The sequence below is a fragment of the Labrus mixtus genome, chromosome 17 (assembly GCF_963584025.1).
Source record: "Labrus mixtus chromosome 17, fLabMix1.1, whole genome shotgun sequence".
Taxonomy (NCBI): domain Eukaryota; kingdom Metazoa; phylum Chordata; class Actinopteri; order Labriformes; family Labridae; genus Labrus; species Labrus mixtus.
Genome location: NC_083628.1, coordinates 22,269,699 through 22,294,762, shown reverse-complemented (window position 1 = coordinate 22,294,762; position 25,064 = coordinate 22,269,699). Strand labels below are relative to the sequence as shown.

General features: G+C 39.1%; 1 protein-coding gene across 2 annotated transcripts in view; it reads right to left on the bottom strand.

Moving 5' to 3' along the window:
* Positions 1-25,064, bottom strand: part of si:ch211-196i2.1 (collagen alpha-1(I) chain) — an 86,760-nt gene that overhangs the window by 27,024 nt on the left and 34,672 nt on the right. Inside the window, exons 1-25 of one of the 2 annotated variants that reach the window (XM_061061176.1) lie at positions 21,757-21,910; positions 14,765-15,442; positions 13,224-13,268; positions 12,785-12,904; positions 11,757-11,795; positions 11,601-11,654; positions 11,457-11,510; positions 8,678-8,785; positions 8,508-8,561; positions 8,193-8,246; positions 7,947-7,991; positions 7,407-7,460; positions 6,705-6,749; positions 6,568-6,621; positions 6,165-6,209; positions 6,003-6,056; positions 5,718-5,762; positions 4,581-4,634; positions 3,694-3,738; positions 3,556-3,609; positions 3,280-3,387; positions 2,962-3,015; positions 1,838-1,891; positions 1,678-1,722; positions 1,331-1,384 (exon numbers count right to left, since the gene is read on the bottom strand). In XM_061061176.1, coding sequence (XP_060917159.1) covers positions 1,331-1,384; positions 1,678-1,722; positions 1,838-1,891; positions 2,962-3,015; positions 3,280-3,387; positions 3,556-3,609; positions 3,694-3,738; positions 4,581-4,634; positions 5,718-5,762; positions 6,003-6,056; positions 6,165-6,209; positions 6,568-6,621; positions 6,705-6,749; positions 7,407-7,460; positions 7,947-7,991; positions 8,193-8,246; positions 8,508-8,561; positions 8,678-8,785; positions 11,457-11,510; positions 11,601-11,654; positions 11,757-11,795; positions 12,785-12,904; positions 13,224-13,268; positions 14,765-15,442; positions 21,757-21,852 — 2,112 coding nt within the window. In that variant the 5' untranslated portion in view covers positions 21,853-21,910. Of the gene's footprint in view, positions 1-1,330; positions 1,385-1,677; positions 1,723-1,837; positions 1,892-2,961; positions 3,016-3,279; positions 3,388-3,555; positions 3,610-3,693; positions 3,739-4,580; positions 4,635-5,717; positions 5,763-6,002; positions 6,057-6,164; positions 6,210-6,567; positions 6,622-6,704; positions 6,750-7,406; positions 7,461-7,946; positions 7,992-8,192; positions 8,247-8,507; positions 8,562-8,677; positions 8,786-11,456; positions 11,511-11,600; positions 11,655-11,756; positions 11,796-12,784; positions 12,905-13,223; positions 13,269-14,764; positions 15,443-21,756; positions 21,911-25,064 lie in introns of those variants that run through there. The other variant, XM_061061175.1, reaches the window with a different exon arrangement.

The following is a 25,064-nucleotide window of genomic DNA, read 5'->3' as shown; positions in this document are numbered from 1 at the left end:
CGCCCACAATGCATGTTGATATCTGTCGTTAACAGGCTCTTCTAAAATAGCAGGCACAGCATGTTCTTTCTAAACTGAATACAAATCTGCAGAGCAGTAATGTACTGGACTTTTTCTGGCCACCTCAGGGTTAAGAAAAGACTCCAGAGCATCCAAGGATTTAACAATCCAGATTTAAACATTGTGTGAATTTAAGAGTTGATGGAAGGTGGATGATGTAACCTCCAGACGGAGCCCGGTCAGCTGCTTCCCCCTGTTTCAAGTATTTTAGTGCCAACCTAAGAATAATTTCTCCTGTAGCTTCACTTTAGACAGATAACAGGTTGAGTTCAGCCTTTAATGCAAACCTTTAGGAAAGAGAACCAATAAATGCATTTCCCCAAATATTAAATAATCCCTTGAATAGCTCAATACAGTATGTGTAACAGCTCCCCACAGAGGTCCTGCTCTGTACAACACTGCCTCCTGCTGTCTGGACTAAATATTACCACACCCTGTCAGAGCTCTGGCAGTTTGAGGAAATAACCATCTTCGCAGTCTACGGTAGCTGGGAAGTGAAAACCAAAAATAAGTTTTACAAAAATGAGAAAAAATTACATTTTGGAAAACATTTTATAAAACCAAATTACAAAAGAAAAACACTTTTACAAATTAGAGCACTCGTAAAAGTATTTCACATCTTATAAATTTGTTTTTTCCTTTGAAAAAGTGCTAATGTAGTTTAGTTTAGTAACATGTCAAAGCAATTCTTAGCATATCGCAAAATGTTTAAAATAATATCGTATCGTGATAATATCGTATCGTGGGGCCTCTGGTGATTCCCACCCCTAATAAATGTGTAAATTTGTGTCAAGCTTTGTAAAAGTGTTTCGCACTTCGTAATTTTGTTTTGCATTCCCAGCCACCGTAGCAGTCTATTAGGCCCCTTCTTTAAACTTCCATCAAAGCCAGACCTTGTTTTAAAAGGAGAATTTATCATTTAGTCCCATATAGTGCAGCTTGTCTTTATTGTTAAGTTCTGTGATGTTAAATGCATATCCTTATAGTTTAGGTTTCTACAATGTAGAGCATTTTGAAGGCCTTAAATTATGTTGTGGTTTGTATGTGAAATACTCATCCCTGTGCAAATAAACATCTAATATAAGAACACACCTAAAAAAACACCCAATATTAAAACTTACTGTAGACTATGCAAGTCCACATAATTCCTAAAAATAAAAAAGATTTACAGAGTAATACTCGTACAGTAAGTTGTGGGAAGTGGAGGACACAAAGACACACACACAGCATTGACAGTTGGTAAGATTGAAATATGATAGAGAATGGGAACCTGTGTACCAGGCTTTCCTTCTGCTCCCTCTGGTCCAGGAGGCCCCGTCAAACCCTGATGGGAGAGATCAAGCAAGAACATACAAACATGTCAACTGTTTAGAAATATGTCTGCAGAGACAAAACTCTAAACATGAACGCACATATTACAACTGAGACATCAGGTATGAAAATCTGAATGAATTTAACTACTCTAAGATGTTTAATTTGTAATACTAATCATTTTTATACACCAAAAGTGTCCTCATGACACCTGACAGAAAGAGGGAGGTCTACACTCTTTGGATTAAAGGACAATTAACCATTTAGTTACAGTCTGATTGGCTTTAGAATAAAAGACTAGTTTACCGATGGACCTGGTTGGCCAGTGTTTCCTCGCTTTCCGATCCGACCCTTCAGAAAAAAACAACAGAAAACCACATTAAAACCCAATAAGGAACCAAGCTGGCATTACACTTATGATATATATATATATATATTCATTAATGATTTCTGTTTGATGTAATACCTTGCTTCCTCTGGGTCCTGGTTTGCCGGTACGCCCGTCTGGTCCTCTGTTGCCCTTTAAAGACGTGAGGATGTTAGTAACTATGGCCGACCATCATCCGGTACACACTATTCATTTGTTTGACTTTCTCATTTGTGTACATTAAATCCTAAAATGTATAAATTATGTTTAAATCTGAAAGCAGCAATGCTATGTCATGTAGTGATGGGAGGAAGTTGATTCTTTTTTACGTTTCTGTACTCTGAACATTTTTGACCTTTAACCTAGTTCCCACTTATTTCTGAGAGTCACAAAATGTCTAATGCGCTTCTCAGATCTTGTCATATTGTCATTGAATAAAGTTATTGTAACTGTTCTACACATTCCCGTTGAACTCCTTGTGTTTTTTTAGTTTGTAATTCAATAAATTAAATATCATGTCTCTGTGTAGCCTGATTTGTGAGAGATTAAGTGAAGTCTGTTAAGCTCTATGGATGTCTGTACAAAGTCCCTTTTTGCCTCTTTTGGACTTGGAAGATTGAATGAATCTGGACATTTGAATTCAGCTACTCTGTGGACTGTCCAGACTATGTCTCTATCAGACTGTTTAGGGACTGCAGTAAGGCGGTAAGTTGAAGGGTAGTAACAGATACAGACCTGCAGATAGGTCATGCTTAGCTATGTTAGCCATGTACACTGTTGCTCATAGTTATGCAAAGTTGGTCAATAGTTTGTTTGTACCTCTCACAAACACAAATTGCATCCTAAACAGGAGGAGCCAAAAAAAGCAATAATTTTTGTCCCAGTAGGGGATTGAGGATTGCGTACAAATACAGGATATGACTGTATGTCTGAAAGACAAAATCACATAATTCAATCTTGCAGTTATTCTTAATCTGCTAATTGAGGTTTAGGCTGAGGCCTGAATTGAGATTAAAACCTTGATGTTTATAGAGCCATGCTCTCTCTCTGACTTGCAGGCTGCAGAAAAAGCACTCTATTGCTTTTTGATATATTGGATTGTTAAATGTGCATGCAGAAGGCTTCTGGATGCTCTCATGTTTCATAGTGAAATGTGAAGTTTGGATCAACATATGAAGTCATCTGACCTTTCTTTGTGTTCAGACACATTAATCATCACTGACCTTTAACCCACGGCTGCCCTGTTTCCCCTGAAGGCCCGTATCTCCATTTGTGCCCTGAATGAAGAAATATAAAAGTCAACCAAGCTTATCCCCTTTTCCACCTTCACCACACATCGTCTGTTCCTGGTTAAAAGAGCATTTAATACAATGTGACGCTGCAAATACTTTACTACATTGTGGAATTAAAATATTGAAATCAAGCTTGTTTTTCTTATTGCCAGTGTAAATCAACGTCCTACAAAAAGCTAAACGTTTATCTGCTTTTATAGTAACTTGTGTAAATCAGTCAGTTGGATGACATAAGACTTTTAACTGTACCTCAGTGCCTGGGGAGCCAGGTTGGCCCTTGGCGCCTGGGAAACCCAGGAAGCCAGAGGTACCCCTCTCTCCCTGAGGTCCCCTAATACCTGCCGGTCCTTGAATACCCTGAGATAAAAACAGAAACAAATATTTTGTCTGAATGGAAGAGATCTTTGTGAATCACACAGACGTTAGAGTATTACATGTTGTTCAACATTTTGACAAACATGATTATGCTCCTCGTCTTGTTGGCAATATAAGGCTATAAAACAGGAAACATTAGTTTGCTCCTACTTTGTCGCCTTTAAGTCCTGGATCCCCCTTGTCCCCGTCTGGCCCCCTGTTACCCTGTAAAGAGTTAAATGGTCAATGGGATTTTACACAATAGGGTTTTGCAGTAAATGTGTTTTGAATTCTACCACAAGCACCCACCGTTATCCCAGGAAAACCCATAGGACCCTGACTCCCAGCGGCACCCTGTAAAAAAAAATTTGAAATAAGTGACCATGGCTGTTGAAGTAAAGGACCAATCAGCATTCTTAGAAACTAATTATTAGAAGTGTTAACAGGAAAATCATCACATTTCACAGAGAAATATTCAAATCATCAAAAAAAGATGGAAGCTAATTTAATATCAGAAATCAAAAGGTTGAATTAGTTTGACTACATTGTGAACATACAGAAAGTGAAACATTGTGAAGAACTGTTGCATATTATTTTGTTTATATCTTAACACAAAATAAATTAAAATATTGGGTCATTGCTCATTTTAACATCAGCAGTATCTCCTGTTCACGCTGGGCTTGAAAGAAGGAGGTTAAAATAGTTTGCTGCAGACAAATGGAAAAAGATCTCAAAGAATCTGAAGTCACAGTCTCCCATCTTTCTAACATTGAAGTCATACTTCAGATAAACAAGCATATAATTTACTGATTATGAAACAGTTATAATGATCAGTGTCTCTCAATGATTAAACATGTAAATGTTTTTATCTTTGTGCAAAGGTCTCAATGAGACTACCTGATTTTAACTGGAATAAATCCAATCATGTCATGGTCCACTGAGATACTACAACCAGTAGATGGCACTGTGACACTGTTGGAGTGCCTCTGAGATCAATGAGACAAAATCTTCAGTTTATGAGAGGAAAAGCTGCTGTGGTGACAAAAGGATCATTCACCAAACCCTGCTGAGGAGGGGACTGAATCCAACCATGACAGCTGCTTAACACTCTATCAAACCCCAAACTGTCCATAAAATGTGTTTGACTGTAATGTGATGATGTGAAACCCTGAAGAACATGTTTGAATGCCACTCACCATGGGTCCCTCAAAGCCGGGATCCCCACGAGCCCCAGTGGGCCCCACAGGCCCCTGAAAAAAAGAAACATCACAGAAGGATTAGATATTATATTCTCTGTTTTCTCTGTTCTTAGATAAGACTAGAGTATTTTACACGGCTAGTTGTTTTTACAGGCAGACAAATAAAGTAGGACATCATCAACGTAAAACTAATCTGTACGATGCAAAACAGACAAAACTTAGTCAGTGATTCTAAAACCTTACTACAGATTTATAACACAATTCAATAAGCTATGAGAAAAAAAACATTTCTCAAACTGATAGATTCTAGCATGAAATGCATAGTTGATTAAGTATTTTCTCAACATGAGGATTTCAAGAACTTACACTCCTCTTAATATTCTTACATCAGTCATGCAAAAAGACATACCCTTAATATACTATCAATACTTTCTTTTGAATATGTACAACTAATAATAATGTTTTTTTTATTCCAATTTATCACAATTGAAAAGTACCAGTTAAAAATGGTTATCAAATACACAAGACAGGTTTAAATACATGAATATGTCATAAAAGTTAGATTACGCATTAACACATTTAATTTAGTGCATTAGTTGCTGAACAGTAAATGCTGGATGGAGCTTAAAAAACAACAAATAGGGCTAGCTTATATTACTGTAAACTTCTTGTAAAGATAGCAAAAACGATCTGTTCATTTTATGCTCTATAGTCTTCATGACTGTGTTCCAGATCACACTCTCTTCATAGCAACTGTTTCTTCATTATTTGGAAGACTCTGCATTCTTCTGCATTGATCGGATGCAGGTACAAAATTTACTACAGAAAATCCCGGCGTGGAGGAGAATGGAAGTCACACAGAAAGTGTTCATTTCAAACAGAAGCAGGACACCTACCAGTCGAGACCCATGACAAACTCGTACAGAAACTCACGCTTAGTCTTTACATTTGGGTATGAAAAGTTTGACATGGGCCAAGAAAGGAGACACTTATATTTGGATATGAGATTTCAATAACATTACACACTCTAATTTAAAATAATTCAAAGTTTATATTTATTTTATGGAGGTCTCTTTTGGCTCACAAAAGGAAAAGGAAACCGGGAAGAAAGTTCACTTGATAATAAAAACTTACAGAATCTCCATTAGGTCCAGCAGCACCCATCAGTCCGAGATGACCCTGTTAGATACAAAGATCAACTGTAACCCTGTTCATATTAGCAGAGGCACTGTTTGTCAACAGGCAAGGAAGGCAACTGCCTGGGGCCCCAGACCAGTAGGGGGCCCCTGAGGGCTAACTTAAACCAAAGCAGTGTCCCAAAATATGAGCCATTGCATATTAGTAGCTGCAAGTGGAATGAAGCAGCACCCGAATCATTCATCAGTCTCCATTAGCATCATGGCCTTGAACTATACTCACTTGAGATCCTCTGAGTCCTGGAGGTCCCATCTGTCCCTCTAAACCTGGAGGCCCCTAGTCAAGAAAAGGAAAGCCAAACATTTAACGCCAAACAAAGTGTCACAACATTTCCTGGAAGTTGAATAACTGCAGCATATAAAAGCAAACATAATGTATGTATACCTGTGGGCCTTTGGGACCGACACTGCCAGCAGGACCCATGTCCCCCTGAAAGGAACAATAAACCATTTATACACACGGGACCTCACCTGCTGACTACCTGGAGACACTCAGACCAAAATGTTTAAAGCTTTCTCTACAAATGTAATAAAATAACATAGTTTCATAATCATGTATTATAGCTCACACGTTCAAACACTTTGTTAATTTTTTGAAAATGTCTTAATCATAAAATTTATTTAAAAAATACAAAACATTTTCATGCAGTGTGAGAATGAGATCACCTTTTCATGTACATTCATCATCTTAGTGTTTTTATATATCTTTTAACAAATGCATGTAAGAACAAATTCAAGTAACCAATCAGAATGAGTTGTATTAACTATTTATTGTACTAAATCCTTACCCTCGAGCCATTAACCCCTTGATTGCCAACTCTTCCTGTGAACCCTGCGGCGCCCTGTGAAACACACAGAGATCATACACATGCTGATAACGAGCACTAACTTAATATTTAGACATCTTTACTGCTGGTCTGCTTACCTCTGGCCCAGGTGCACCTGGAGGACCATCCAGTCCTCTCTCCCCCTGATGACAACAAGTTCAGAACAGCATAAATGATCACCCTCCGCTACAAAAAAACACCTATAGCAACATTTCAAAGTGGAAAGTCATCCAAAAAAAGTCTGTCATTAATTGCACATCCATTACAAAGACTTTGAAATGTACTGAAGGTTGTATGAAAGCCAAACACAGCCCATGTAGAGTAGGGTATTCCTCTCCCTCACTCACATCTCTGAGACAATTGGTACAGCCGTAAAAAGAGGATATATAAATACATTTTGTTTTCTCAAATATTCTTCATTTGGGCTTCAAAGCGAGCTGAATAAATACTGTATACTTTCCTTGTGGCTAAACCACAGAAAAAACAAGCTCAATAGTTTGGAGTGGGACCAAAGTATAATTAAAGGAGTACATTTAATGTTTATTACATATTTCAGTTGTTACAGTTGCTCTGGGATAATAATTTCATGACGATGTTTCTTGATCTAATTCTTTGAATGTCAAGATAACCACATGAAGATACAGCCAGGCTGTCAGGCAGAAGGAAACTGAACGATATAACCAAAGAAAAGAAACATCTTTTATGTGTAAATATTATATTTGAGAAAAACCAACAATGAGTGGTAATAGCTTAGAGGAGGAACTTCACAAGCAACTACAGTCTGACAGCACAACACTCACATCAGGCCCAATAGGCCCCTCTGGCCCGTCGCCACCGCGCACCCCCTGAGGCCCCTGCAGAGAAGATTGAGGTTTTTAATGCAGACTTTACAACAATATATCATCATAACACACAGACTCTGCACACTGTATTCAAAAAGAGGATTCATCAATGACTCCACTGTGCCTGTGTTGAGTTGAGGTAGAGATTCTTATTTCATGCCAGTTTATTAACGTGATAATCAATCTGACAACAGAGTGAAGAGACAATAGGAGTCAGGTCCTGACTGCTCAAAGCGGGACTAAAACAATATAAAAGTGTTCACAGGCTGCTTGTTTTTTTTTTGTTTCTCTGATTTAACACCATATTAAAGACTAAGATTTGAATCACATGAGGACAGCTGTTAGAGTCATTCACAAGTTGCCTGGACACTACAAATCCTGTAGTGTCCAGGCAACTTGTCCCTCAGATTATATGACATGTTCTTCATAAATAAGATCACAGAGGACAGAGAAATGCTCCTGGCTTATGAACCAAAACAAGAAGGGTATGAGACTTACTGGGGGTCCGACATGACCAGGTGGGCCAGGTAAACCAGTTGAGCCCTATAAAACAGAACATCATAAAAAAGTTATGCAGCAATCTCCGCAGTATACAGTAAAGGCAACATGGTCTGTCTGCTTTTTTCATATCTCATAAAAAAGAGTTCTTCATGTTGTGTAGCAGTGATGCATGAATCAGCATTTTGCAAGAAAAAATAATATTTTTTATATTCAGTATGGTTGATGAATAGCATTTATGAGTACCTTTTCACCAGGTTCACCAACTTCCCCTCTCAGACCCTTAAGGCCAACAAGACCCTGAATACGTAAAGAACAAACCATTTAATGTGTTAAAGATTACATTCACAGCAGCTGGTTTCACCTAAAAAAACTGTAAATATATCCACAAACTACCTGCTCTACACTTGACAAAATAAAAAGGAAAATAAAAAAAACATTTAGCTACAGAGACAGATTTGAAAACTAGGAGTTTAATGAATATTTAGGTGGTAAAATATAAAACTGAGCTCACACTGCACACAGTTTCACAAACAGTAAATCTTGAATGTCATTACTCACCTCATCCCCTTTTTCCCCTTTGGTGCCTCGCTCCCCCCTGTATCCCCAGGGGCCCTGATGTCAAACACACATGGGATGGAGAAACAATAAGAACCTCATTATATATAAACTATAATGCACATGCATTATTCCTGTCCCGTTAAAGTGATTACCATACAGAGTTTTCCCACCTGTGATCCAGGAGCACCAGATGACCCGGGCTCTCCATCTTCTCCATTCTCCCCGTCTCTCCCTGGGGCCCCGGTTCGCCCAGGAGGGCCCCGTTGACCCATCTCACCCTACCAGACAAAATAAAGCATTCCTCCTGTTGATGCTGACTGTTTCTTTATCAGGCTTGGTGAATAGTTCTGACATCTTTACAGATCACTTAAAGATCATGTTGACAAAACTGACATGTTAAAACTAAAGAAATCAATCAAACTTGAATCAGAGAGAGTGAAATCACATTAATCTACAGACACGGTGAGCTACACACTGTAGAAGAACTTCATTTTACATTAGACGTTTGTACCATGAAGACACTGACCCTCTCCTTCACTCACCAGAGCCATTCATCACACAGATGGGTCATCACCTGAATATCAACAATGTGTCAAAAAGACTGTGGCTGCAATAACTCTTTCTGCAGACAGGTGGAGAACATGTATCTATGTATCTACAGAATGGCTAAACCACCTGTGCCTGCCATCCAGTATTATATCTTAAGCTGCAGATAATCATCTTTATGGGGAAACACATGCCGGAGTGGGCATACTAAGCATGTGTCCTTTATTTTAATTTGAACATGTTTGCAATTAAACTGAAAGATAAGTAATTATCAGATTGATTTGTGGTGCCTGGACTAATGGACAACACACCTGGAAGCTGCCTGTATAATTATAATGCAGAAAAAGCTTCACTGGAACAGTCTGGGATTCTGTGCCTTGCTCACTGGCCCTTTTCTTGGCAACAGCTTTCTTTTCAATTTGTTTCAAATGTGTTCAGTTAGCATGGGGTTTGAATTAAGTGGAGCATTGTCTACACCAGTGGTTTTCAGCTCCTTAAACTGACATTGTTTGACTGTGGCCACTCATAGTAGGGTGCATCACCCATTTGCTGTAGACTATAATTTGAATACCTCAAGTGCAGCATTTTGGCAAACTTGTTTTTTGAAGCCAGATGGGACCATAGTCATTCAGATGAGAGGGTGGACGTACACAGCTACTTCTCTATCAGCGATGAAAGATTTTGTAATAGCAACATGTAAACAACAGGAGGCCATACCAGAAAGCCTGAACCACTTTTGTATCTATTTTACTCTAAATGGGACAGTTATTTACAATATGAACATCCCGCGTTAAACGTGTCAATAGAGACAATACAATAATTTGAAAAATGATTACTGAGGAAATAACTCAAGTAAGATGTCGTGTCAAGCCCCTTGGACATCTGCCTTCTGTTTCCAAACAGTAGAGTTGCTTCCTGCTGGACATCTAAATAACTGCAGGTTGAAAGCACTTCAACATAAGCTTCACTGCGAGGTCACTATGCTTCGTCTGCTACTTAGAGTATTGTTATGACAAGCTTGCAAACTGTAATCATTTCAATCACATATTGAATCCTAAAAATCCAAAAATAAAACTTACAAACCATATGACTTGTCTTGTGACAAGTCTTGTTGGTGCCAGCGCCTCAGGTTGGAAATGATTGTTATGTTGTGTACCACACAGGCATCACTAAATTATTGTATGCTTGTGCATGTATGTAGGTATTGGACATGTATATATCTATGCTCACAGATGATGAGGTAACCTTACCAACAAGAAGATATCTGGTTATGACCCAACAAACCTAACATGCTTACATTCATGCAGGCTACACAGTGACTGAAACACAAACATACACAAACAGTGGATCTATATTCTCTGCCACACGGGGTTTCCAACTATTCAAACCACACTGTTTGGTCTCAGTACCAACTGATTACTCAGCTGAGACCTCACACTATATATGTCATCAGGCTCACACTTTCCACATGGGCACAGCGGACTTCCAGGACGCATGTTTATGTATTTTAAAATGTTTTTTGACATGGATATAACACAGTTTAATTCACCTTCACCATTTAAGGCTGTCCACCCAAACAAACAAAGTCAAAGGTTTTCAAATCTGATGGGACCCTGCACTAAATCACAAGCAATGAGAGAATACAAAACGTATGAAATAACTCAGAATAAATTGAGAAAACTGGATCCAGTACTCCTCGGTGTAATCAAACTTGGAAAAAAATATGGAACATCTTAATTTAGCAATAAATATAATTTCATTGCTTATTCTCTCAAAATGAGAAAGGTTACATCATAGGGAGGTTCATGTGCAGAGGGTTTCCAAACACCCACTCCCTTTAACCACACTCACCCTGCTCTTCCAGCTCTGCTACACTTCATTTAACCTAACACTCCATTGTTAAACTCAGTGAAACTGGATCCACAGCTCGGTCTGTTCTTAAAATAAAATAAACTCTTATTGTTTTCTCGTTCACAAGTCAATCCCTTTGAAGTTAATTTGAACATGATGATGAATGATCTAAAGATTAGAATGACTCCAAATATGTCAGATTTCATTTAACATGAAATGATGCCCAGATATTTCCAAAATATTCAATAGTGCTGCCATGAAGATGTGACCTACTTTTTTGTAACTGAAGGCATCATTAAACTTCAATAAAGGGCTCACATTTTAAATCATTCAAGAGGTTAATAAAAATCACTGGGACATTAAGTCTAAATAACAACTTTATTGACAGGTCTTTGAGGCTATCATGATTGGCAGTGTTATTTTTAAATTGCCTTGTATAAGTTCCTGCAGGCAGAAACCTGCAATAATAGACAAGACACCTAAGAAATAGTCGACAGTTAGAAAAACAACAATGTTATCTGTGGAACAGGAAGTGAAGTTTTGGATGCTTACCATCTCTCCTGGCATCCCAGGTTGTCCTCGCTCCCCAGGTTCCCCAGGTGGCCCCTGAGACAAAAGGATCAGGAGGATGTCATTAAAGATATTGTAAGTGTTATATCAACTTAGCCTCATCATCTGCATTTGGGTTTGTCTAACCTCTATGCCAGGTCTACCCATCTCTCCAGGTGGTCCTGCAGAGCCTTCTTTACTCTGTAAACTCACAAAAAAAGAAACCAGCATCAGGTCAACAAGAACCAGGACAAAAACTTAGCCCCAACAAAGACAGGGTATTAAATGTTGCAGCATACTTACAGGCCAACCGGAACGAAGTAACTGATAGAAATTGGTTTGCTGCAGGGAGATTAGAGACACAGTATGAATTAAAGAACATAAAAGAAAAATAGAGTATGCCTGATGAAACCCTTTGTGGAACACATAACTGAAAATGAATACCATAAGCTTCTTGCAGACCCTCTTACTAAACAAATCTGTCTTCGGCTCATCACTTACTCTCATTCAGAAAAAAGGGAATAATGTGAATGACCTCTGCAGGACGTCCACAGAAAGTTCAAAGCACTTAGAGTAACAAATCTCCTTCACAAACTACCAACAGACTTATTTTGGGCCTCTTATTTCAAGATCAGACTTGCAGTTTCCATCATGCTGACATACTGCTGGGTGTGTTCTACAACACACAGCTGTGGCCACTGCAGAGATATTAAACAGATGAGGATAGAGCATCAGCTTGCACGCACGCTAACTGCAGGGTCAGAGGTTTTACAGATAGTCTGGGGATCCGACAGACCAGGGTAGGATAGTTCAGCCTTTGGGGACATTTGATATCTTTAAGGTAACTGATGATGAATTGCACAAAGGCTTAAGAAGAGAAGAGCAAAGAAACGCTATCTTGTCTATAGACACCAAGTCAAAGATGTTTTAGATACTTCGAGCAAATGCACTAGCTTAGCAGGATTTGGATGAAATGTGGATGTCAATTTCATCACTCTGATTCTGTAGTGAGATTATCCCAGGATGTGTTTAGCCTCGTGTAGCTCAAAAACCACAGACATGTTGATACAGTTAGCCCCGTTTAATATGTCCTTAATAAAAAGTTGTCTTTTGACCCTTAGAACTCTGCAATAGAAAAGATACACCAGTGACTTCTCACCAGTTAATTCTAGCTTAGTGTGATACCATTTCTTGGGAACATTTCAAATGCTTTATATATAACCATAGTGGTTGGCTGAACAACCAGATGACAGTCAAACATTGCCATCAAGAGGTCCATTCTCCTAATATGACTAGTAGGGCTGCTGCAATAAGAACTCAGCTCGTCTTACCTGAAAGGCAGCCCATTCCTCTGCTGTGTTTTTCCACAGGTAGAAGGTTGGTAAACCTGCTGGGCCAGGAGGTCCTGGTTCTCCCCTTTTTCCTGGACTCCCTTCATGGCCCATCTTACCCTATGAGATGTCAAGGAAATGCTACTTTAATGCAAGACTAATCAATTAGTCTTGGTACACAGCCACAGCCTTGTTTTCTCATTTAACTTGCACAAGTGTTGAGTTGTGGCATTAATAATCTTCATGTGGACTTAATGGAGGAATTAAATTAGTTTATAGCAGTGGGTATTAAAATGTCAAAGGTGATACTGAGCTATGAAACAAGATATGGCCCCAGTGCTTGACATGCAAAAATCACAGGTGCACTAAAATCCAGAGTCAAGTGGACAAAGTTAACACATCATCATAGGCTGTAAAGTCATAAACAAGTTTCTCTCACCTTATCACCTTTAAACCCAGGAAGACCAGGATCACCTGAGCAGCCCTGTGAAAAAAGTAACAACCTTCAATAAAACTGCTCAAAATACAGAAACACTATAAATACTGTTAAGTAGTAGTGCAATGCATTAACAATGCCCAGACTTTAATACAGTTGTGTCAAACAATTTTAAAATACAACTTCAGAGTGTGTGGCCTTTTGACTGTCTGCAAAACACTAATTTAAAGAAAAAATAAATAAACAGTGGTACACTGAAGAATTACTTTACTGTCACTTTATTGTGAGGGAACAATACGTTTTGCCTGTAGCTTCCTCAGGTCCACCAAGGAAGCTACAGCTTGTTCACTCACAATGAAGTGACAGTAAAGTCATTTTCTGTTTGCCATTTTTTCATTTTATGTTTCCGCAACTGTCCCGGCACATGAGAACATATGTTGGCTGTGCACGGGGTTCCCTGTTGGTTATTAATATTACACTTAATAAAAGGTTTGCCACCAAAAACTTTGAATGTCAATATTATATTTAAATACTTTAGAGCTTAAAATCGCAAAAGGTACATGTTGTAGATTCTTCAACTGAATTTCTATAATATGAGGGATTCTCTGCAACTCAGTTAAAACACCAAACAAACCATACCAATGACAAAAAAATGTGCCCTGATACACAAACATTTAAAAAAAAAGATTGTTAGAAGTGAAAAAATGCACGACACTCCAGACATCTTGATATATTGTTTCAATGCACCTGCCAACCCATCTGAGAGGTGGATTTTCTGTGGCCATGTCATGGTTAGATTACCTTGCATTTCCACAAAATTCATACTTTTTACTAAAATATAGGTTTGAAGCTACAGGCATTGCAAGAAAGACCTGAAATTTGGTGCATGAAAAGAAAATTGTAAGCCAACAGGACATCCTCCTTCATGTTTCCTACAGACGTCTTCAATCACACTAATCGTGCTGAGTGATCCTGTGGATTTTATGGTGGCTTGACTCCAGAGGCTGACCCAGACGCGACCAGATGTGCAGTCTGGTTCGGATTCTGTCCATCTTGAGGTCCCTGTGTTGGCCCATCTTTACCACCAGGTAAACCTTCTGATTGGATAGTATTAGATGCTCTTATTTCCAGGCATCAAAGACAACTCTTCAGCCAGAGAGTAAGATTCTCAAATTAAGTGACGCTATGACAAACTGTTGAGACTCCTTAACCATGAGGTTCCCTTCGAGCTTGGATCTCAGCATCAAAGACATGTGGATCAACATATGTTTGAGCAGTGTAATGTTCCCTGATCAAACTCAGATGGTAGCTGATGGAGAACAGCTCTTGTAAGCTGTAAAGCATTAACATCAGTTTTTTCATTCATAAGGCTTGTCCTAACTTTTTTTTATCTTATCCAACATCAGATTTCTCTGATAGGAAACATAAACTGAAAAGATGAATCAGTTTGAAACAAACCTCAGTCACGCCTTAAGCAATGTCCAAAAACTGCTACAATATAAACTATAAAACAAGGTATTTACATCAGTAAGAAGACCACTCACTTCTGGCCCTGGTGGACCCATTCGGCCTGGTGGTCCTCTCTGGAGCTGGTACATTTTACCATCTGAGCCTAGGACCAGGTCTCCATCTCTGGACACTATAGTTACAGTGCCAGGGCGCTCCTTTTTTGGCTGTTTACCCTTGTTCTTTGTTTCTTGTTCGTTGGTAATTGGTCTCCCCTCCTCGAATTCTGTCTTTGCAGAAGAACCAGGGATGATTACACGAGGTGTAGGCGAGACTGACCTGGACCTCTCATCAGGCTCCCCATTAAATGAGTCGGTGTTTGTAATTGGATCTGAAGGGATCTTTGGAAGTACAGGTAATCCCACTGAGGGCTTCTTGGTGGCCCCTACAACATCCAGATCCATAATTTCATCGGAGGGTTTTCCAGGGAACAGTGAGGAAGTCCTTCCACTGGAGTCTGTCTTTTTGTCCGTGGTTATATTTTCCTCCAAGTCCTTTGAGGACAGTTCAGGCTTCCCCTTCTGGCTTCCCTTAAGTCCATTTCTGGACGGTTTCCACTGAGTGTTGATTTGTCCTCCATTTTGGAAGATTGGATCCAATAAGTCAGTGTCCTCATCTACCACAAAGACATCTCCTCGACCTACTGAGCCTTTTCGATTGGATCCAGAAGGAACCGTTCCGTCTCCTCGAGAACTCCCTTGTCGCAGAAACCCGTTCTGTGGAGAAAGAAAACAGGAACTGGAGATTATTCAAGGGCAATGTTTTAACAGATGTTTGCTGGGTTGTGTATTGTTTTGATGTACATACCTAGATTTGATATGGACGTCTTATTTTGCCAACAACTTTGTCTGAAGGCCAATAAAGAATCACTCATTTTGAACATACCTTATTCTAGTTTGTAATTTCTGCACATCAACTTCAATCGGAGAACCAAAAGCCAGTGTTTAGTATTGAACTGAGAGTATGGACCTTGAACCTGGGTGTAGCAGAAATAATCTGGGGGACCCATTTGGTCTCCAGAGAAATGTTTAAGTTCAAAGAATCTTATATCTAGAATGAATCAAATCATTGTACAGACTACAGATACAGTATATAAAGCAGTGTCATACCATCCAGACAGAGAAGACGTGTCAAAGAATGAAATAAATACTGTAAACCAGTTAATATGTTGTTGTAATGGAACTTTTCCTGCATAGAGAACTAAATCACTCGCTTACAACTCTCATAAAAACACTCCCTCAAATCTTCTCATCTTCTTAATAGCCGCCATATGACATGACATCTGACACAGCTGACAAATGGTTTGATTTCTTTGGCCTTGGAGTCCTTTTTTTCCCTTTTCTAGGCAGTTACCCCTGGCCTTTGTGATTTCTGCTCATTAAAACATATTTTGTTTAATTTCTGTCCAAAACACTTGGATATGATGTCTCTAATTAACATTTCATTGGTTCTCATTGAGTTGCATTGTGTTTCCAAAACCACAGCAAATATGTGATTATTAGAACTAAAACTCCTCACACTGCTGGAGCCTCCATTCATCTTTGACCTTAAATTTAATATCATAAATATCAGATGAGGAGGTATCACAACCATGTTTCCATTTGTGTTACCTTTTTGGACATGTGTTGATGACACACCTGTGTACACTTTTCTATTTCCAGAGTCCCCTCTGGAGAAGGCTACCTCCCTTCATTTCAAAATCACTCCCAGACAAATTTAACCATCTTACATAAAACTAACCATAATTGTGCTCACTGTAAATCACTTTGGTTAATAACAAGAGTTGCCACAATATGAACTTATTATTGACTCCCATTAAGTCTCTGCCACATTAAAAACACATCTTTCAAGAGAAAACAACAAAGCAGTTTAAAGTTCTGCGGTACCCAGAGGTGAAAGGAGAAACAGAAAAATGCACATGCAAAACTCTGTGACCCAGCCATTTCCCCTTGTATGTCATGGAGTATTACATGCAGACAAAAACACAACAAATGCACATCAATATGTTGGGCCTCAGGGAACAGTGGGACGGGGATAGGGGCCCTGCTGAGAGGGATAGGGAGCAAAGGGCTGTAAATTTACTTTGATTACCCTAATGGCTTGTAATGGAGAGTAGTAAAGTGGAGCTGAGAGAACTACAGTATGGAGAGCACGAGGGTACGAGAACAGTGGTCTGCATGCTCAGAAATATTTTCTCAGGAATCAGGATAGAGCTTTTGGAGTATAAAACATTATACATGTGAACTACGGCACTGCATACCAAATGAATAGTCCAGTCTTTCTCCCTTAACAATTTCCCAATTGTATATCAAATTTTGAAGTTCAAACTTTTGCCTCTCATCCTGAGTAGATGATTCATATTGCCGGACCAAACTATTTTATGCTTAGAAAAACCAAACTTTTTTTATACCAGGTAACCATTAGGTATAAAAAGAGGACCTAATGTTTACATGTCATTTTTACAAAATGCACTCTCCAATTTACTCTTATATGACTATGACAAGCTCCAGAAGGAACAAGATTGAAGTCCCAGCACAGATCCTTAATGCAGGCCTGCAGGCATATTGGCAAAGGTTAGACGGTTTGAAGAGACAGGAGGAAGTTTGCAAAAGCAGATTACATGTAGGTATATGTCTATTAACAAGTTTGCTGTAATCTACAGAACTCTCTTTGTTCAAGCGTGATCCGTTTCACCACTAGAATATTGTAATCCAGGCCCAAAAGCTGATATCTTTGTAGCAGTGGTATGAAACTCAGAAGACTCCTTTAGGTCATCAAGCTGATAGATTTGACACCAGAGCAGACACTGCACATCATACATCTCAGTAATTAGCCTGTCAAACTAATCTTTAATGATCCCAGTTAATACCTCTTTAAAGCTTTATATCACATGCCAAGACAATGTTTACACTCTCAGATAGCAGGCTGTAGCAAGCATGGACACCATGTTTATTCAATGTGTGTGTTCTAGCCTTTGTATCTTAACACCACACTGTCTGATCACAAGCACAACATGAGTGAGTAAGGTTTTGGCCCACTCTATAGGTGAAAATGACAGCCAGGGCATCAAGTGTTACTTTCTGTCAGTGTTCATGGCTTCTGGCTGAAGAATCGACAGAACATTTTCACATCAATTTTAATTGCTCTTAATGCTCCTGCAAGATGAGAACTCTTGATTTCTCTTCTACTTGAAATGAAACTTTGCACGATCACAAGTATTTGCTGTATCAGCACCTAAACCCTCAGGACCCTAAAACTGATTTTATAATGGCCAGTCGTAAATGGATTGTGGTTATATATTTCCAATATAGTCTTTTAACTACCTTAAGCTCTTTACACAAAATGCCATTCACCCCATTGACTATTATGCATACACTGGCGGCAGTGGCTAAATTCTAATCCTCAAGCTCAAGTACCTTTTACCACTGAGGGTTCAGCCTTCAGAAGACATCATTATTATTATGGCTGCTCATAATTGTTTTGGTAGTTTAATTTCAATGCAGAGAAATCATAATGCTTAAAGGACACAATGAAGTTTAGGACAGATCAGCAGTGTGCATCTCCAAGTTTGTTGCAACAGCTTTTGGACTTTTTTTCTTATCAAAACCTTTGATTCCTTTGAACTGGACTCACATAGTCAGGCTGATAAAAGATGGTTGCTGGAGTTTGGTGTGGAAGATCTTGAGTGGTTTGCACCGAGCCCTGACCTAAACCTGATCCAACACCTCTGATGACCCTAAACATGAGACAACATTCACATCATCGGTGCACTAAAGTGGTATTCACTGTAGCCTGAAATCTTAATCTTGTGGATTTTTTTGTTCTGTTTTAGTTTTGCCATGTTTCTTACACATGTATGATCATGGGTGCTATAATTTTGGCCTGATTAAGCCCCAAACATTTATCATGACGATGTGAGGGATTTAAAAAATATACATACTCTGGCTCTGTCTTTTTGTCCGACTATTGCTTCTTAGATTTCAGTCTGCACAACTTGATTACAAAATGAATTGTCAACAAAAATTCACCAAATTCAAAGTTTTGTTTTTACAAATATGACAGAATGTACTGAATAAGCTTCTGCATTACACATACTGTATAATTGCCATATAAGCATTTCTGCTTTTCTTTTTTATATGAGCTTTTCAGCCTTTAAGCCAGGCACTGGTCTGACTTGCCAGGACTTGAAACTTCCTGATCCATCACACTGTCACATGGTCTTACTTTATTATTGTCTCAGTTACAGTATCATGGTGTGGTAATGCAGTTGACAGATTTGTGAGTCAGTGTGGTGCTGCGGGTACCATGTTTGGATAAATTTGATAAGCTTGCCTTTTTAAATGAAAATCTGTCCACTTTAGACTCCAGTTCAATTTCACAAGATATTTTTAAACAAATATGTAACTGGGTTGTAATTTATCGCCCGCACATGACTGCATAAAGGGGACCAAACATCAGTTATCCATTAGTAGAGCAATTTCTACTAGAGATGTTCCTGATGGGTTATTTTAGAGTCGGTTAACGCAGATTTAAATTATTTTTGGTCAACTAGTCTAAAGTTAAGAAAACACTCAGAAAACAGTCAAACTTAGAACATTTAATTTAACACGGTTAATCATGGGATCACACAGACTGTGGATAAACAAAATTTGATTTAATGTCAAATTAGATTGCCGAGTTTGGCTAAAATTAGAAGTGCTAGCACTGCCAACACTTCCAGCTTTCGGTCCTCCTTGCAGGTTGTCGTCCACATGCTTGTGCTGGTCACGCATTTCTACGGTCAAGTTATTGTTTACCAGTCAAAGCTGACACAGCCTTCATTCAAAGTTATTTCCATTTTCTAGATGTAAACACTGCCAAAACGCACAGCTCTTACTGAGCTTGTTTACATGAGGGTAGTAGGGAAATATGGCAGTAGCCTTTAACCGGAGCTACAGCCCGGCTAGTGTGTGTTCTACCAATACAGAAAGAAAATGGAGATCGACTCAATCTTTTTTTGCAAAATTTTGAAAAATGTATACATTTTTTTTAACAGTAAATAGGTTAGACTTGGGGTAGCTTTTGACATGGCATACCTGGGCTACATTAATGGTTTTAACAAACCACTGTGTCCTTCCATCAGCAGAAGTCTGTCTCTATGTGCAGCTGACTGATCCTTTGTTAAGAGCAATGAGAAATCTATGGAGGCCTCTCAGCCTGACACTCGGCGCTGCAGGCTAGAGCACTTTCATCACCACACACATGCACACACACACACAGACAATGAACACTTGCTCCTACAAAGGGCTAATCAAATGGCAAGGTCCGTAAATCTAGCCGAGACACAGGTATGCAGACGCTCTCCGACTGGCTCAGTCTTGCAAACAGCAGAAGGCAATTTCGCCTAGAAACATGCACGATGACAGTGATCTGATGTTTCAGGAGTAAGGACAGACACATATGGCAGTTTTTGAATTACCAAAAACAGAACAGTGCGAAAAAAAAATAGAAAAGTGTTGCTTAACAAATTAACAAAGAATGCCATGAAAATTGTGCAAACCAATGCAACAAAATCAGCAGCAGAAGTGTGAGAAAATGAGGAGGCAAATGCTAGTAGGTTGTGATTCTGCCTTTGAATCCCCAAACATTTGTACGGTCTAAGGTCACAAGGTCCAGTCTCAATGTGCTAAATCACAACAAGCATGCATGTTATTCTATGGATATATTTAAAATGTTGTTATGTGTACTTTTAGCATAATGTCATGTGTAGAAGAGTGAGCATGTGACTTCTTATTGACAGTCTTTGTTTGTCTGAGCTCAGCAGGTTTTGGACAGCATTAACACCTTCATGATCTGAGATTGAATTCCCACAAGGACCACCCATGTGCCCCCTTATGGTTGGGATCAAAGTACCCAACAAATCACCAGTGGTGGTCCTGGGATAAAATACAAAACAAAAGACCTTGATATTTAAACAATACATTTGATCTGCAACCTCTAGCTAAGCTACAACTTGAGTAAAAGGCCTACATTCCTACACAAGCATTAAATGGACACACTACATAGACCCAGAGACAATACAGTCAGTTGGAGAGTTTCCATAATGATAGTTGTATTGTTCTACTTTACGTTTACTGTCCGTACAGCAAAAAGCAAGCAGAATGTTAATGGTATACCAGCTCCCATTAATGTAATTCTGAAAATGATTTATTTATCTCTTTAAAAATATATCTACATAAAAGTGTAGCTAACAATCAATTACAGTTCAAATATTTCAACATGAGCCACACATCTGCTTGATGTGTCGCAAAAGCCAATCAGCGTTTAGATTCACTGACTATTTAACTATTTATATACTATATAATAACTATTTAAGTTATCGATCAGACCTCGATTCAACAATTTTAAAACAAGTTTAATTAATTACTCTGTTATAGACCGGGCTGACAAAGCTAGACTTTTCACGAATCTGCACCATGATGTTATATTAGCAAACTTAATTCATGTTAGTCGCAAGTATATCTCAAGAAAATACTTTTGTGCAGAGTTCACACCTGCAACGAATATGCGGCACAGAAAAGGCAATCCATTCCCAGGGGCATATATCAATTATTTTCATGATAAATCAATTCATCCAAAAGTCTTTAAAACGTCAAATAAAAATGTGAAATGCTCACAACAATCTTGTCTTCTTTTGTCCTACATACAGTCCAAAACCCAAAGACTCTTTAATGACAAAGACAAACAGTAAGTCTTTACTTTTGAGAAGCTTGCACCTGCAAATGTTTGACATTGTCAGAAAATTATTTGTCAAAGTATTTTAGGTCAAGAGCAAAATCAAACCCTTAGGGGCCACAAATGCAAGAAGTGTTTTGTCTAAAATCATACCAACATCCATTCTGGAAGAAAAAAATCCCCTCTTCCCAGTTAAACCCCAGGAGGCATGTATCCATTGTGTGTAATACTGGTCTGAAGAGCATTTCACAACCTACTGCAACAAGGTACAAAAAGGAGTAAAGACAGATGAGAACAGGGTTAGAGCAGGCAGTACCTTTGCTTTCTGTCGCCTTTGACCTTGTACGTGCAATCTGTCCAAATCCAGCAACAGGCATCCCAGCAGCAAGTAGCATCCAACATGGTGCAGCATGACTGCAGGAGACACCTCAGGTCTGTCTGCACTTTACCTCTGTGCACATTGTACCCACAGGGAGACCTCTCCTTGCAGACACACCCACACACCTACTGGGTACACACCCTTCCACAAGTACCAACCATACATCTGAACAAACAATACATCTAATATGACATATACTTTAGGAGACTGTGGGCCAGCCCACTCGCCCTCAGGGTGGCCTCTGTGAATGCTGGAAAAAAAGTAAAACAAGGGAAGATGTACAGTCCATGGTGAATGAATTATTTGACTAACCCAATGCATGCATTCAATGTTATAGCACATGATAACATCATCAACCAAACGGTTTGCCAGCAGTCCTATTACTTAACTAAATTGAGTGTGACAGTGAACATGTGATCGCAGCAAGCTGCTGGCACAACATACCAACCACAACACCATGGGCAACTAAAAACCTGCAGCAATGAATAACTGCTTCAGATTATGGAAGCAGAACAAAAGGAACCAGGGATGATGTGAGGGAATCCCCACCACTTCACACATGGATGGATTTGGGTGGAAGGGAGCATGCACATAACTAGACCTAGGGAAAAACCAAAAGCCTCTAGAGAAGAATAAAATGAGGGGAAAGCTGCAGTGCCCCGATTCAGCAAAACAACCACAGTAGAAAGACCGTTTGAGGGTGAAAATTAACCAAGGATTGTCTGAGGTTGGTTTGATTTACTCGACTGGGTTTGACGCAAAGAAAAGACCTCCTCTCATGAAAGTTGAGAATTGCTGAGCAGCTCCTTGCCACAGGAAGCATTACTTCATGTCTTTAAGGAACAAAAGGGGAGGTGGTCTAGCATAAACTGCAATAAAAATAAACGAGAGCAGAGGGAGGTTGATTCAGGGCAAACAGAACCTCTGTGGGCACCGCCGCTTTATGAACTGCAGGGCAGATGTGTGGGGGAAATCAATGATCTCGTTTTAATTCTAAACAACTTCCCAGCACATCTCCCTGCCACATAATAGCTTCCAGAGAGCCCCGCTGTCTGCACTGAAAACATAATCCTTGATGCACTTCAGAGCAGAACCTGGAGTGGAAGGATTTTGGTCCTTGTGGAGTGGTTTATTACTGGAAAGAAACACAAAGGAGAGAAACTGCAGGTTGCTGATGTAGCAGAGTCAACCATCACCTAGCAGTTACACAGCTGATTTATCTTCAGTGCATAGATACTCTGCACTAAATTACAGTTTTGAAGAGAAAAATTACGAGTTTGATGCATGCTGTGGCTTCTCACTTAAAGAAAATTGTTCTATGCCTCTAGGTGAGAGAGAAAAGACTTAGGCAAGAACTCTTCTTTTCTCCATTTCTGTCTTTTTCCTCCCAAACACATAATCTCTTCTCGTCCTTTAATCTGAGCATCCCGTCTTCCTCTTGAGTCCTATGATTTGAGGATTGCCTGGCTTATCTGGAATCACTTTATTTATTCTTTTGGAAACAATTAAACCAACTCTCTAAGAAGATGAAACATAACTGCTAAATGAATTGTTGAGTAAAAAAAGAAAAGCTTCACAGTGAGCAGAAATGTTCATTGAGAAATCAGAGCATGCTCTCTGCCTTTTGTAACACTAACACAAAGCATTCCTTTTGGTCCTTGTGTTTCAATTAAACAAATTGTTTGCTCAACATTTTGTGAGCCGTTTAACGCAGACTTTGATGCATCATGTAACTCAAAAGAACGAAAGTTATGGATCAAGACTTTGTTGCACCAGATGGACTGAACGGATTGATTTTATACAAGTCTTCATTAAACCGTCTGTAAACAAAAGCTCTGTTTCCCACCGTTTCCCCTCTGATGCTGCTCTGACATGTTCTTGCTGCAGTATGTCATCTTTCTGCAATGCATTGCAAGAAGATGACACACATGCTTAAAGCTCTGTTCATGCTCGGAGCTCTTTAATTTAAGTGTTTTATGAGACAGCAAACTGATTGTGTTGACCTTTAAAAAATAACTCACTTAACTACAGAGTCTAAACACAAAATAAGTGCTTACATAATGGTGTTTTCTCTCTCAATAATATTTACATGACTGTTAAGTAAACAGTATTACAACACTTTGCATGGCCCTTTGACTATTGACAGTACTCGTCTGAGCTTTTTGGCTGGATAGAGCAGAGAATTCTTGAGTCTGTACGTTTGGATCTGTCAGCACATCTAGCATCTTCCTTCCCTATTAATGATTGGAAAAATAGAAAATGTCTGTGTTTAGCAACCGTGTGTTTAACACATCAATAGTTACAGGAAGGCAGAAAAAATGAGTATCAAGAGATCAAGGACTTAATGTGAGGAGAGCTGGCATGAGAACGTGTTGTTTTTGGCTAATAACAGGACAGGAACAAAACATTCACACCGACTCATTGAAGCTCTGACAGATAAAAAAAAGATCAGCCTTTTTTAGAACACCAGTGCACAATTTGCTATTCTCAAGCTCTCCTGACAGGAAGAGGATGAGTCATCCAGAATTCATCGATGACATCTAAAATGATTTTTTTTTAGAAACAACTATCGCCCCGACTTATTTGGGATGAGATGATCGCAGACTTAAATGCCCCTTACAATTGTCTCTTCAACACATCTGGATGACCCTGACCACTGACCTCTGCTTTATCCTGCTGCTGCCTCCAGCCAAGAAAAGAAAAAGTGAGGGGAAAAAGCTGCAAAAAAAGAAAGTTAAATGCAAGAACCACAGACCTTAATGAGTCTAAAGATATGTTCAGTAAAAAAGAGTTGTTTGTATTGATTACACCGATCGACAACACTTGAGCTTTCTTTACACATGAATGTTCTACCTTGGGTCTAGTTATACTAAGTAACTCCTGCCAGACTACATAAATGCTGCATGGACCCTGGTGGATTGACAGAGTCATGAAGAAGTGTGAAAATAATGGATGGTTTTTTCCACCTCTTTGTTTTTGTCTGACCTGGCCATTAAAAAGCCTTTGTTTGACAAGTTTTATGAAGGAGGCCTCTCCAGAGACCCCAGTGGAAACACTTGGCTGTGATAGGACATAGAACAGGAATACAACAACCACAGACGTATGTCTATGCCTGCCTGTGTGTGTGTGTTTGCCCCCCCCCCCCCCCCGACACACATGCATTCCTAATATGCAACAAAATCCACATTTGTGCACACATAACATAGGCACTAAAACCTAGCAAAGGTAAGTAATTCTGCAAATGC